Below are 14,380 nucleotides of genomic sequence, written 5' to 3'. Positions count from 1 at the left end.
ATTTTCATAACTCATCTTGAAGTAAGATGATTTTATTTCAAACGAATCGACTGCCAGCCATTTTCAGAGCATTTTGACGGACCTATAATGACCCACAGAATATTGTTTCTATGACTATGTAAACATCAAAACTACCCAAGAAGAGTGGACTCTCTTCTGTGTTTTTTTTTCCTGTTTTTGATCCAATATTTTTTTTTTCAGATAGCGCTCATCTCTTCTATGGTTTGTGGCAGACAATAATCATGGCGTATATTTACACTCACTTTTGGGTACAGCTTCAAGTGGAAACTGTCTCCTGCAGGCCGTCAGAGAACCTTCAGTGTGGGGTGCTGGCTCTTTCTCCTGCATACGCTCTGCTTCACCGTGAAGCTCCCTCTTCTAATGATAATGTTTGGTTAGCTGCAGGAAGAAGAGTTGCTGCTTTCAGGTCAACAGTTATGATCATGGTCAGAGAAACCAAAACTGATCATCAGTAGGAAACTCATAAACTCAGCAGTCATTGTTGACCCGTCCTCCTCACCCTGACCTCAGCCTTACAGACTTTTCCAGTTCAGGAGAACAAACCTGTGTTATTTCTGTCCCAGCATCTGACAGACATGAGTCACCATTTACAACACGTTCATGGAAAGAGCATGGTTTATTTTGTATCTGGTTATTTTCGTTTTTTTATTTTTGCTGAACAAATACCCAGTGTTTGTGGTGCAGGAGAGAGGGAGAGAGTAAGACAAGTGACAGCACTGATGTAGAAAAAAAAAGGTGGAGAAATGCAGATCAGTAACAGATGGCTCAACATAAAAACAAAGACAAGAGGGAAGGAGGGTGTGTGTGTATGTGTGTGTGTGTGTGTGTGTGTGTGTGTGTGTGTGTGTGTGTGTGTGTGCTCTCACTTCTATTTTAGTTGCCTTGGGCTCTTGCACAGTGTATTGTCTTGTCAAAACCATCAAACACACATCCAATTAAGGACACTCTCCTTCCAAAACACAAAAACACACGCTTGAAAAGATTAAATTCAATTACAGGCACACACTAAAATACACACTCCTTTTGTACTTGCTGGCACACAAAAACACATATTTATTCTGAGGTTGGGACAATCTGCTAATCTGATACACCATCACGATACGAGGGTGTATATTCGATGTGTGTAGAAACTCTGAGACAGAAATAAGTCAAAGCCGGCCCAGAGCATTGAGCTGTTATTTGTAGATATTGAAGTCCATGTCCCTGTGTCCTTTAAATAATGTTGTGTGTTATTATTTCTTCATACACGCCTGAACCTCTGTTTTACAGCATTACATCCTGCTTCCTCAGTCTGTCTGATGTTCCGACAGTACCAGCAGACACTGTTATCTAGACCACAGAGTAACACAGGTAGTGTTTGTTTCACTCCTGATTGTAACCACAGCAGGTCAGCTGTGTTATGCTTGTTGTTGAACCAGGTTATCCTTATAATGCCAACTAAGATTATGCACTATTGCAGGGGTCACCAAGGCAGTGCACTTGGGAACCCACAAGGACCGCTTAAGGTGCCCACAAGGCATGTTCCAAAAAAGAGCTAGTCACAATGGAGCTCCTTCCTACCGTCAATGTTTAATGTAAATCATTAGTAAGGATTGCAAATAAGATGTGTAATTGTCAACACTGACATGTGAGCAGTCTCTTGACATAGTATTACTACTACTACTACTTCAGTTAATTTTTTTAAAAAGACGATCAGTTCAGTTTTGTTCAGAATGCTTTTATCATGCCACTAGACTCAGAGGCAAGCAGCTGAACAGCACTATAGGACCATGCTCTGTGAGAGTTATTAGGGCGTATTCAGACCTGGACTGTTTGGTCCACTTTGAACGGACCAGGGTCCGTTTCCCACGCTGGTGCAGACTTTTCATGCAGGTGTGAATCGACTCAAACGAACCCTGGTGCAGACCAAACAACCGGACCAAGACCCACTTTTTGAGGTGGTCTCGGTTCCAAACGAACTCTGGTGCGGTTCGTGGTTCTCCAGTGCAGCTCTGAATACAAACCAAGGTCCATCCAAACTAACTACAGGATACATGCGCCTTTTGGGCCTATAAAGCCACCGTAACCTAACCGTCTTTGGGTCATACCTGATCCTCCGTCTTCTGTTTAGCCACGCTGTTGCTAGCATGTTGTGGATCAGGACATGCAGAGCATAGCGTCTCCTTGCTGCGCGCATTTGTCTGTTCCAAAATTTGAAATGGAGCGTTTTTAAGCCTGCTTTGAAGGAGCTGCTCTTGAAACTGAAAATGATTTTGCAGCTCTAATAAGAGCACAAACACACGTTTACCTCCATTTCCGGGTCTGTACTCTGTGTGCCGCCCTTTGTCAGTGCTGTCCAATGAGAGCACTGATCGTCACACACGTGGATGTGTTTACAGAATATAGTCCACTTTCAAAAAGTACAATCTGAATACGAACCGCACCAAACAAAAAAAAAAAAAAAAGTCCGCTTTTGGTCCGGACCAAACAAGTGGACCAAAGGACTTTTCTGGTCTGAATACAGCCTTAATTACATGAGATGTCCATCAAACCATCTATCTATCTATCTATCTATCTATCTATCTATCTATCTATCTATCTATCTATCTATCTATCTATCTATCTATCTATCTATCCAACCATCCATCCATCCAACCACTGATCCATCTATCCATCCATTAACCACTTTTCCATCCATCCATCCATCCATCCATCCATCCAACCATTTGCTCTCTTCACTTACCTAAAATCAGGTAGCTGTTGCAGCAGCTTTTGCAAGAGGACTCAGATGTCCCTCTCCCCAGCAACATTTTCTTGTTCCTTCAGAGGGTAGTTTGACTTTTCAGAGAGGCTGCAGGCTACTAGCAAAGTAACCATCATCTTTCAATTGAGCCCAAACATGAGACAAAAATGTGTGTTTAGATGATGAAAGAAGACTTGTATCTTGACTTGTATGAGTCTGTGTGTCTTGTCAGCAGTGATGTCAGTAACACGCTACTAAGTAACGTGTTACTCTGATTTGACTGCTTTTTTCAGGAAAGAGTAATCTTACGCGTTACAATTACCAAACCACTAATCAGATTAAAGTTACATATCAAAATCACTGTGCGTTACTTTTGTTTTATTTTTTCTTGTAAAAAAAAAGCTATATGCTTTTTTCTTGTGTCTCAAGGAGTGACACGATTCGCGTGTTCATCAAGTTTTCAGCATGTGAACAACTCACGAGTGCTAGCAGCCAGCACACAAAGGTAAACAGAGGGGGAGAGGAGAAATGTTCGTTTTCTAGCTGGAAATACAGTCACTGTTTTGAGTTTTTCAGCTAAAGATGGCGGTTCAGTGTTCACTCTGTGCTGGCGGTTTACTTCAGATCTTTGACTGAAACGTGTAGGAATCAATTAGAGAGGGATTAGCGCACTGTGGCCATAAACGCTTTGTTTGTTTGACTCTTACCTGGGAGAAAGGTGAGTCCCGTCTTTTACTTTACTTCTCTCTTTAACTCCCTCTATTCCAGGAGCTGAACCCTCTGTTTAGCACAAATCCATCTGCTGAGGAGCAGAGCAACATAACATAGGCTACAACGATGCACTTGGTGGCAAGCAGGGCCGTGCCCAGACTTTTTAGACTGGGGTGCCCCGAGCAGGGTACTGAGGATTATGTGAGCCCACACTCCAGCAACATTTATTTTTGCTTATTGATTCACAAATACAGGATCAGCTTTAACAATAAATAAAACTAATGGAAACCAAACTAGACTAAAATAAAGGATTTAAAAAGAAAATAATTTAAATCCAAAATTTAACTGAAACAGTGCTGTAGAGTACTAACAATAGTACTGTAAAATCTTTCAGTTGTATTTGAAATTCAAATGTGTAAAATAAATATTTTTGTTTTAATTGTTAAGTACATGTTTTACAACTACCAATGTCTGCATGTTACTTTAAAACAAAACATGTGGGCTCATATTATCATTCATTTTAATTGCTTGTGCAATTTTTGCCAAATTATGCAGCTGCAGGTGTTTGCCGGCAGCTGCTGAAAGTAACTAACAAAGTAACTTGTAATCTAACTTAGCTACCTTTAAAATGAAGTAGTCAGTAAAGTAACTGAGTTACTTTTTAAAGGAGTAGTCAGTTATCAGTAATCGGATTACTTTTTCAAAGTAACTGTGACAACACTGATTGTCAGCAATTCTGGTCAGCATTCAGGAAACAAAGAATTGATTGTTGAAAAACAGAAGTGCAACACTGCAGTGAATGTTTCCTTTCTTTATTTATGATGTTAAAAATCCAGCCCAAGGGCCGAACACTGCCCTTTCAGCACTGCTCGGTCTGTGAGAAGGTAAATAAGACTTTCCTCATCATAAACACAGTTTGACTGACACACCAGAGTTTGTTTAACATGACTTCTCATTTAACAAAGAACAGAAACAAAGAGCTCTTTAAGGATCAGCGTTCAGTCCAGGACACACACACACACTCATGCACACACACACTCATGCACACACACACACACACACACACACACACACACACACACACACACACACACACACACACACACACACACACAGGTCCAGGTGAATTGAGGACAGCCTTTTGGTCTCCGGGTGTTAATTGATTTTTTAATTTATATCTCATTAAACAGCGTGGGCAGCTCATTATGTTTTAGAGGACAATCACTTTTATCGGAGCTGCACACACTGCACCGTCTGCTGCTTCCTATGCAGCGTCCAGTTTAGTGCATAGTCAATGCAGCATGAGCATAATTCATCACTCTGATTATAAATGTTTATTAATTAATAACTGTAAATGCATTAATCAGAGAGAGGGAGAGGTGATAAATGAAAACAGAGTGATGATCTATGACGCTCCAGATGTATATCTCTTGGCTCTGTAGTTGGATGTATGTAGGATGTTCTCAGAGTGAACTTTGGATTCTTTTCTTAGTAGTGTTCTTCTTTGTAGTGTACGCTTTGTCACCCATTTGTTCCTAATGTTAAGTAACAAGGCCAATCGATGGTGGCGGCCATATTGGATACGACGCAGGCTTTGACCTTCTGTTCTAACAGCTATAAGTCACCTGTTAGTCACATGAGCTGAGCTGTGGCTCTGATTGGATAAACTTGTGATCTTGATATCAACTAACTGCTGAGTTGGACGGAAAACCACTCCTGTGTGCTGATAGAGAAATCAGTATTTCAGACCCAAGTTGTTGTTTTTTTTAGCACAAGGGAGGCCTCCAAAAATTGAAGGAAAGGGAAAAAATAGAATCTGCTTATCTAATTTTCATTTACATTTAGGGTTCCTTTTTTTCATTTGTAACCATTTGAACATACAAAATGTAAAGTGCTGGGTTCACATGTTTCCGACTTCACCCGTCTGTACCTGTTCTGACAGCTGCAACCTCGGCATGACGATGTCCTGATCTGTGTAGACCTGGTGGTTTGTGCTTGTTATTAAGCTATCCAAAAAAACTAAACAGAACTTTAAGGCTATTGCCCTGTCAAAATGTCTTCTCCCTTTTGTAACAACCTACCTGTATTAGTCTGGCTGTTGTTTGTTTGTTTGTTTGTTTGTTTTGTTTGTTGAAAAAGTTAGAAAATACATCCTTTAAGTTGACATTTCTTTACATATTTTAAAGCATTGTCTGTTTGTTTTCAAAGGGGGTCCCCAGCTAGAAGCAATGCTGTTTGGGGGGCCTTTGCACAGTAAAGTTTTGGAACCCCTCGTCTAATCTCTTCTTGGTTCTCGCTTTCAACATATTTTACAATCCCATAAAAAAATGCACAAGCCTCATTTTTAACCTCTTATAACCAAAGAAAATTAAACTTTTCAGAAAAACAAGGACCTGGATTCAAGGTGTCCAAATAACATCTTCATCCACAGCAGCCAGCTGTGAGAAACAATTCTACTAGGTGTAATTTTTTTTTTTTTTAACTCATCTGGAATGACTGGGGAGATAGATTTTTTTTTTTTACCTATACTGCAGCAGGAGGAGTAGTTTTTGTGGCAACCTCATTTTGAGCACCAGATTTCCTTCAACTCAAGTCAACTCACACTGGAACACTGGAACACTGTTTTGTTCCGACCAATCCTTTTTTTCTGAATGCCGGAAAAAAAAACGCATCAAATTCCAAGTCTTTTTGAAACGATAATCAGATAAACTTTATGCACATCATCTGTAGCTACTGCGTGATTTCTGGAGCCAGCAGAGGATCATCAAATAACACAACAGAGTAACACAATGATTATTTCAGTTTACACCCCACATGTTGTTTTCAGACCGTCAACATACATGCAGATGTTGAGGGGTGATAAAAGAGCCAACTGCAGTCTTCCTGTCACATATGTTTGTGTTCTGCTTGATGACAGACTTAACTTGTCCCGCCTGTGAAAAAGTATTTTTAATCCTTCTCTTTGAATTCGTCTGCATCCATTCCTTGATTCCTCTGTATGAGAACGTGTTTGATTTAGAATAAAACGTGAGTTTTTTCACATTTCATTTACTCTCCCATCAGCGACATAAACTCAGCTGAAATATGAAGTGAGTTGTTTTGATCCTGACAGTATTATGACTCACATTTCACATTATGCCCGTTCACAGTGCCTGGTTTGTTCTCATTATACTTGTATCAGGTGTCTTGAATGATACTGGAAGGACATTTTCTCTGTGTATGTGTCTTCATGTTTGTTGTTCTCCCTTCTTGCAGAAGTGTGTGAGGTGGATTGTGGCAGCCACGGCGTCTGTTACGGCGGGGTGTGTCGGTGTGAGGAGGGCTGGACGGGAACTTTGTGTGACCAGAAGGCCTGTCACCCCATGTGCAGCAAGAATGGTGTGTGCAAGGAGGGCAAGTGTGAGTGTGACCAGGGATGGACCGGAGAGCACTGCAATATTGGTGAGTAGATTTCACACACAGACACACACTTTCACTGCTTAATGATTTACCTCCTGAACAGTTTGGAGGAATCACAGGAGTCTTCAAAAACCTCACTGTTATCAGTGGATGGCCTGTGAGGTGATGAAAACATAACATTTGACCATCCGGTTCCTGGGATCCTTCCAGAGAGGCACCAGAGGAAAAATCTGTGAATTTAGCTCATCTCTGTTTCTGTTGGTTCTTTCCTGTCGCTCAGTGGAAACAGGGGAACAGCAGCACCACGGATAGGAATGAGATCTACCCTGATAAGGACAGAACTGTCTTTTGGAGTCAGTCATGGTTTGCTATCACTCTGTCGCAGCCTTCAGAACATAATCAGCAGTATCTGTTACTCACGTTGCATTAAGTTCCATAACGTCAGGTTACTTCTGTCTCCAGGCAGGTACGCCTCTCCGAACCAGTGAAAACACACATGGTGCTGGGGAACGATGTTGCTTTAAGAAAGGGATCTCAAACTTGTGCCATGGAGGGCCAAGAGGCTGCAGGTTTCCACCAGATGATTTCACTGATCAGCCCCTGCTCTCTGCTGGAAGGTGAGGTAATCAGTGAAATCAGGTGGTGGAGTTTTTGGGTTGGAAAGAAAACCTGCAGCGTCTTGGCCCTCTATGGCATGAGTTTGAGATCCCTGCTTTAAGACAAACGCATGTAGCAGTACACAGCAGATCAGAGACCAAGACAGGTGACATGAAATGAAGATAAAGAAAGACTTGTGTCTCCTGAAGACACAAAACTCTCTGTCATAAAAGCTGCCTGATTCAGATTCAGGGCCAGATAGAGAGCCAGCTCAGGGATGTGGATAAGCAACGGACCAAGAGACAGAGAGGAACAAGAACTGCTGCTTATTCATCACACTTTACAGGCTACAGTGTCAAGACAAGTGAAAAGTAATAAGTTATAGTTACTCATTACCTCATTAAAAAACTACAACAAATTTCCAATTGTATTAAGACATTATTCTAATTTTAAAGGATAATTTCGTTTTATACAGCTTTTACATTGTTTATAGAATGAAGTAGAACAAAATACTCACCCAGAAGGCTTTCTTGATCCATGCAGTGCTTCGGGAGATATTTAGATCCAAAATCGTGCAGCGGACGTCTGTTGAAATACTCTGGCACTGGTCTCCTCTCTTCTCTGAGCTTCAGTGCAGGCTTCTTGATGAGCATGATGTGGAACAGGTGTGCAGGTGCAGAGAGGGAACCACCCAAGACTCTGTGGGGAGACCAGGGAAAAACACTCCACACAAGAAGAAACAGAATCCTCTCACTTGCTTTAGATTTCATTTTCTTTTCTTTTTTTGCAGTCTGGTTTGAAATCCGGATGATAAGAGAAACCCTGAACTCTGCCAATGAAGAAATCTTAACTTACAAAAGGAGTCAACTCACAGCCCTCCCACACTTTAAAAAATACAGCACAGATCATTGAGATAGAGCTGCTGTAGGGATTTTTTTCCTAATGGCTGTATTTGTTTTGGGAGAACAGAGATCCTTGTGTCATATTTAGCCTTTATGTTTTGTATTCCTGAGATGTTCAATGACACATCTAAAGGCTTAATGCTTGATGCAAACTGCATGTAGAATAAATGTGTCTTTGTGCATTCAAATGTACAAACCGGCAATCAGACCACAATGGTTTGTTTTCTTTTCAGTTAAAGGTCTGCAGCAGTGCTCCTGTTTGCCAGCAATGCATCAGAAAACTATCTTTCCATATCTCACTTGTTATTTGCAGCTCAAACAGGAGGGTTGTGTTTTTCTCGGAGTATCAGCGGTGAGTGGAGGAACCTGGTCCTGTTGTGTTGTGATAGCCAAAGAGGGAAACAGACGAGTAGCGGGGCCTTTGTGGGGGCTCCAGCTCTCCACCAAACCCCTCGCTTAAAAAAGCTATTTGTTGTCAAACAGACAGACAGCTACAGTATCGCTGGGAAAGAGCTGCAAATTGGCTCCAGTGATTGTTGGTTTGACACACACACACACACACACACACACACACACACACACACACACACACACACACACACACACACACACACACACACACACACACACACACACTGTGAACAGAACAATAGCTCAATGAGGAGGAATCCAGTGTAAGTGCTTATCCAACAAATGTCTGTTTGTTTAGACGGAGAGGATTCATGCACACTCACTTCTTTCCTTCCTCCGTCTCCAAACATCACATGAACATCTTGTGTTTACCTCTGATGGAAACTCTGACCTCACTGAAGAGTTTCCTCCAAGTTATTATCTGGATCTTTTCATATTTCAGCGCGGAAAGAGCCGTGTGAAAGCCGGAGTGGTCCTGTCGTTTACCAGGGATTTGATTAGAAACTGTCTGGGCCTGGTTTTACAGACTGAGTGGTTCAGATCTTCTCTTTATGTGTCTCTGTTAATTTTAGATCTTTGTGTGTGATTGTTTCTCTTCACCAACTTTACGTACCTGCTGAGTTTCTGCCTGTTTTTCTGAACTAAACACTCTTTCTCTACCTTTTGTCTGTATTTCTTTCCTTCCTCAAGCCCACAACCCGGATATTAGAGTCAAAGGTACTGTACTCCTTTCCTCTTCTTCTCCTCCTCATCACCAGCTTCCCTCCCTCCCTCCTTTTTTCATACTTTGCTTTTTTTTTTCTTTCTGTTTTTTGAAGCTATGGCTGACCAGTTGGTGGCTGTAATTTGATTGAAACGTAGAATTTCTGATGATGCTTTTACTCTCCTTCCCTTCATTATCCTTCCATTTCTGAAAATAAATAGGGTTTTGAACATTTTGAGGGCTTTTATTTGATATTATTATTTTTTTTTAAAAGTACCATAACAGTGTATATTACATTTTATTTTGGTTGACTTTTTCTAGAGATAACCTCTGTTCTTGTACCAGAGCTGTTTTTGAAAGTTTTAACGTTTTGTTTAGTTTAGTTTTCTCCTCATATATCTTCCTCTATCCTCTGAAGTTAGTTTTGGTTTGTTAATGGGGGGGGGGCTCACCAACCTCAAAGACTCTTTTGCATCTTTAACTTTCTGAAAAATGAAAAAAGAGTGAAAGATGAGCAGCTGACAGACTAAATAACAGCAAAATCCCCTGATGAACCTTTTACCCCCTAAAATTGGTTACCAAAGAATTTGTCATGCTTTGTATAGATCTTTTTTTTATTTTTCACAATGCATAAAAAATGATTGTTCCAGACCAGACTCAGAGGACCTGACTCCAAGAAGATGGCACATCTTTTACCAGCTAAACCAAACTCACAAAGGACATAAAAAGGGTTAAATGCAGCTCAAACTGTGCTGCAGAGTGGTAAACATCCCTGTGTGGTGTTGTTTGCAAGAAATAAAGTGCATTTATTCAAGGTTTAATGGCCCTTTTCTGTGCAACCTAGCCTAGGTGCAAAAAGGTTAAAAAACAAACAAAAAAAGCAACTCATCAGATACACATTGGACAACATTTTTCACAACATTTTTACTGCCTGTTGTTGGCAGTCACTGCTTTGAGTGATCATGAGAACAACTCTTTCACTGGATATAATGAATATAATGTTTTCACATAAACATTAAGGGCTCTATTACTTTTAAATTACCTTTATAATTATGCACATGAGTTCAGTCAGTCAGAGGCTCATGTAGCTTATAGCTGGTACACTTTTACACTGGGAGATAGAGTGGAGCCATTACACGACACATATCTTTGCTGTTCTTGGCTGGCTCCAGTTTCTGACAGCTCATCTCCACAATGAGGCCCTGTTTACATGGCAACATTTCCCCCCAAAATACAAAAAAACACAGTCAAGAAACATGTATGTATACATACATATTGGCGTTCACACGGAAACGCTGAGAGATTAAAAACGCTACAGATAGCGTGCCAAACCTGTAGTTGGCGCTATAACTGTCTTGTCCAGAAGCAGCTTTACGTAGATCTCCACTGGGTTGGGCCGATCATCTGGTGTATTGTTGAATGCTAAGAGCATGCACCTGGTCTACCAAATTAGAGCCTATGGTCTTTTTTCCTTTACCTCTGTTATTTTTCTGGAACATGTGACCACATGATGACAGTTTAACTAACAGTTAGAAATGCTAGTTTTGCTTGGTGATGTGGCCCAGTAGGTGCTCTTCGCATGTTTTAAATTCCAACCAAACGTCCACTTACTCGACTGTGATGCCACGCATGTGCAAAACTGTCATTTATTAAGTTGCTGCAACATAATGTTCTCAAACAACTGAACTGAGGCGACTTCACTTTGTTTCTAAAACAGTTTGGACTGTTGCTGTTAGAGTTAACTTGAGGATATGTTCGAGTTTACATTGTTTGACATTCACATGATTGGAAGAGTCAACAGAGTCAGGGCATGTTTTAACTCTAAGCAGACAAGTTAAGGATAAGCTCAGGCTGCAGCCTCTGCAGTTGTGTATGTGCTCTGTACCTTACCACGTGAATGAAGAAAGCCACAGAGCTGAACCATGGATTGGTTCATACTGCAGTCATTATCTGATGAAGATTAGATTTATCCAGCCCTTAATCTTGTCACAGAACAGAGCAGAAGCCTGGGTGCTGCATGTTTCTTCTGTGCAGCATTGGATTGGACAGGAGTGAGCTGAAGCACATCCTCAGAGGCACTCCAGGGTTGAGCACAAACAAATTATTTCAGATCATGCATTTTTCCTTCCTTATATTATTCTTTTGAAATGGCTGCAGTCAGATTGTTTGGTAAAGGGCACTGTCCAGAAATCTGGACAATATGTCAGAGTTATTAATCTCACTGGGCTTTTAAAATCCTTAATTGTCTAGAAAGAAAAAAAAAGAAATCCTGGGCCTAGTTAACTAGAAGCACTGGGGTCAGAGAGAATTAAATGTGGTTGCAGTTCTTGTGCTTGTTTTCCCCACCAAGATAACACCTCCAGTTTTTGTTGTAGAACACTTTCTATGTGAGCATTTTAGACTGCAGATAGTTCCTTTTTTCAGGTCTATACTGTGGTTCCTTGAACATTTATTTACACTCATCACATATGAAAATAAAACATAAAGTCTCACTGACATTACAACAGTAGCTGTGAAGTCACAGTCCATATTTTGCGGCTAATGATCAGTACTTTTTCTCCACTTTATTCAGAATTGCTGAAAATACTTGATATCCCAATCACTGAAAAACTGGTGTAATCATCAGATTTGAAAATTTCTGTGGGTACCCGGATGTATCACCACTGTTGTTAGAAACATGTCTAAACAGACCACATGTGGTGTAAGAAAGCTGTCAAAAAAGACGTAGGCTATGCATAATTAATGATTCGTATTTGTGATTTCAACAATTTCTGTGTCAATAAAGTTGTTTTTGCACAAAAATCTCCTGCCATATACGTAAGTTGTGAAATTGGGTTTAGGTTACAGTTGTTTTTATACGAGTGGAAAGTGTTATGAATACAACTCTTTTTTTCTACAATTACAAATTCTTCCCTGTGAATTGCTACAACACGGCTAAAACTCGTCACAGTACTACTACTTTCAAAACAATAAATACGGCTTTACGTATTACAGTGAACTGATCCTCGAGCATTCACTGGTCCGGCCTCCGCCATGTTGGTCAGCTACGCAGTTTCTTTGGTTGTTTCCATGAGGATGCACATCCATCATCTTTCAGGCATGGAGCCAGGGGTGGGGTATGAAGGGAGAGAATATCTAAATTTGTTTATCAACAGCCTCTCCACTCGTTTTCTTCCAGACCGCCGACTACACCTTTAAGCTCAAGCTGCCTAAGCTCAAGCTGCTTAAGCTCTCTGCATTCAGAGCCCATTGTTTCAGATACTGCTCAGCAACTTTAGTTCTCCTGTGTTCTTTAGGTCCGAGGGTACCTGAAAATGTGTTGGATATATTCATTCCCTAAAAAGGAAAAAAAAATAAAAGGTTTAAAAAAAAAAAAAGAAAGAAAAAAGAAACGGCTTGAGATTCTGAGGGTTGAAACTGAAACCGGGGTTAGTGTTGCCTGGAATGACTTTGATCATGGTATCTGGACTATCTGGTTCCTTGGACTGGACTTCAGGAACTACATGTAATAAAAACAAATGAATAAGCCTCAATTTTACAAATGCCTTAATACTCAAACTCTGGATTATATTAAGCACCTGAATGCTGTTGGTTCAGTTCATTCAGTTTCGTAACGTAATCAAAGAAAGAAAGAAAAAAGGACAATTAAATGTAAATGATATGAGAAGCTGAGGTTCTGTTTGTTTGTGTGGATTTAGCGCCCCTGTTGGACAAAGTATACATTGCAAAGTCCCATTTAGAGCTCTTTTAAAACTTTTACCAGGATCAGGCTACACCTGCCCAGATTTCCTTTGAAAAGCAGGACCATGGAGGCATGAGTCCCTGTTCAGGTGCAAAGTGGATCCCCTGGTCATAGTCATTCTGATCCACATGAAACCTGAATCCCAGACTAAGTTACCAACAGCAACAACCAACCAGCAGCAATGTGGCGGTCAGCTGAATCTGTCCCACATGATACCTCGTGCAGCGCCTCAGTCTGTGGAGCTGTGGGGCTTGGTGATATTTTCTGAGTGTTTGATTCATACTTTTTTTTTTTATTTTTTTTTTTTTTTGGGGGGGGGGGGGGGGGGGGGGGGGGTCTCTTGAACATGTTTCTGTGCTGCTCTTTTCTGGTTTTATCCCTTTATCTGTTGCTTTGTGTCCCTCCTCCTCCTCCTCCCCCTCCTCCTCCCTGGTGTGTGATTTAAATGTGAATGAAGACAGATTTGAATGAATTGCTCATTTTTACCCTGTTGAGGTTCTCCTGCAGTGTTGTTGCACTCCCCTGACCCCGGCTCTTTCTTCCTCTCCTTCTCTTCCTTTGGCTGCCATTTCCATCTGTCCATCACAGAGAGTATATTTGGCAGTGCTGCTTTTGTTTCGATTTACTTTTTTTCCCTAATTTTCCCTCCTTTCTCCCTCGTGCCCTCTCCTATTCTCAGGATATAAAGGTAATTCATGCCAAAGACTCAATAAAGGCCTTTCTGTCCCAAAATACAACCACTCCACACTCTGCTTTGTCAACTTCTTTTGACTCTGATTTGAAGCATTCCACTTTGCCTCTCCTGTCTCTTCCCTTTCTTTTCCTTCCAGTCTTTTTGAGCACCTGGTCTATCTGTTTTTCTTTCTTTACTGAGTTTTTAGTTGTTGTCTTCTTTGGTTGGACTTCTGTACATGCTGTCGTCTCAGTTTGGGTTTCTTTTTCTGGCCACATCTTTGTCAACCCTGTCTCTGGCTCACACCAAACACACTTCACAGTAACAGATGCAGAACTACACACGTGCACTATTACATGTTTTGTCTTGCATCCTCCAGCCTGATATATCTGTTTGTGTCACTTAAGCCAGCTGCTGCCCCCCCTGTCTTCTCTCTCTGTCTATCTTCTCTCCTGTCTCCACATTCATCCCTCGTTCTGTCTCTCCAGCTGGGCTTTGC

At 41.0% G+C, this 14,380-nt stretch overlaps 1 protein-coding gene across 9 annotated transcripts in view; it reads left to right on the top strand.

The window, feature by feature from the left end:
• Positions 1 to 14,380, top strand: part of tenm3 (teneurin transmembrane protein 3) — a 498,200-nt gene that overhangs the window by 385,709 nt on the left and 98,111 nt on the right. For 5 of the 9 annotated variants that reach the window (XM_074697994.1, XM_074698004.1, XM_074697986.1 and 2 more), the window contains 2 exons: positions 6,710 to 6,895; positions 9,454 to 9,480. In XM_074697994.1, coding sequence (XP_074554095.1) covers positions 6,710 to 6,895; positions 9,454 to 9,480 — 213 coding nt within the window. The remainder of the gene's footprint in view (positions 1 to 6,709; positions 6,896 to 9,453; positions 9,481 to 14,380) is intronic. The other 4 variants (XM_074698047.1, XM_074698038.1, XM_074698025.1 and 1 more) reach the window with 1 other exon arrangement.

Source organism: Halichoeres trimaculatus, unplaced genomic scaffold (assembly GCF_033239565.1).
Source record: "Halichoeres trimaculatus isolate MK-OKI-2021-1 unplaced genomic scaffold, fHalTri1.1 fHalTri1_scaffold_2, whole genome shotgun sequence".
NCBI classification, from domain to species: Eukaryota; Metazoa; Chordata; class Actinopteri; order Labriformes; family Labridae; genus Halichoeres; species Halichoeres trimaculatus.
This window is presented reverse-complemented; position numbering and strand designations above follow the sequence as displayed.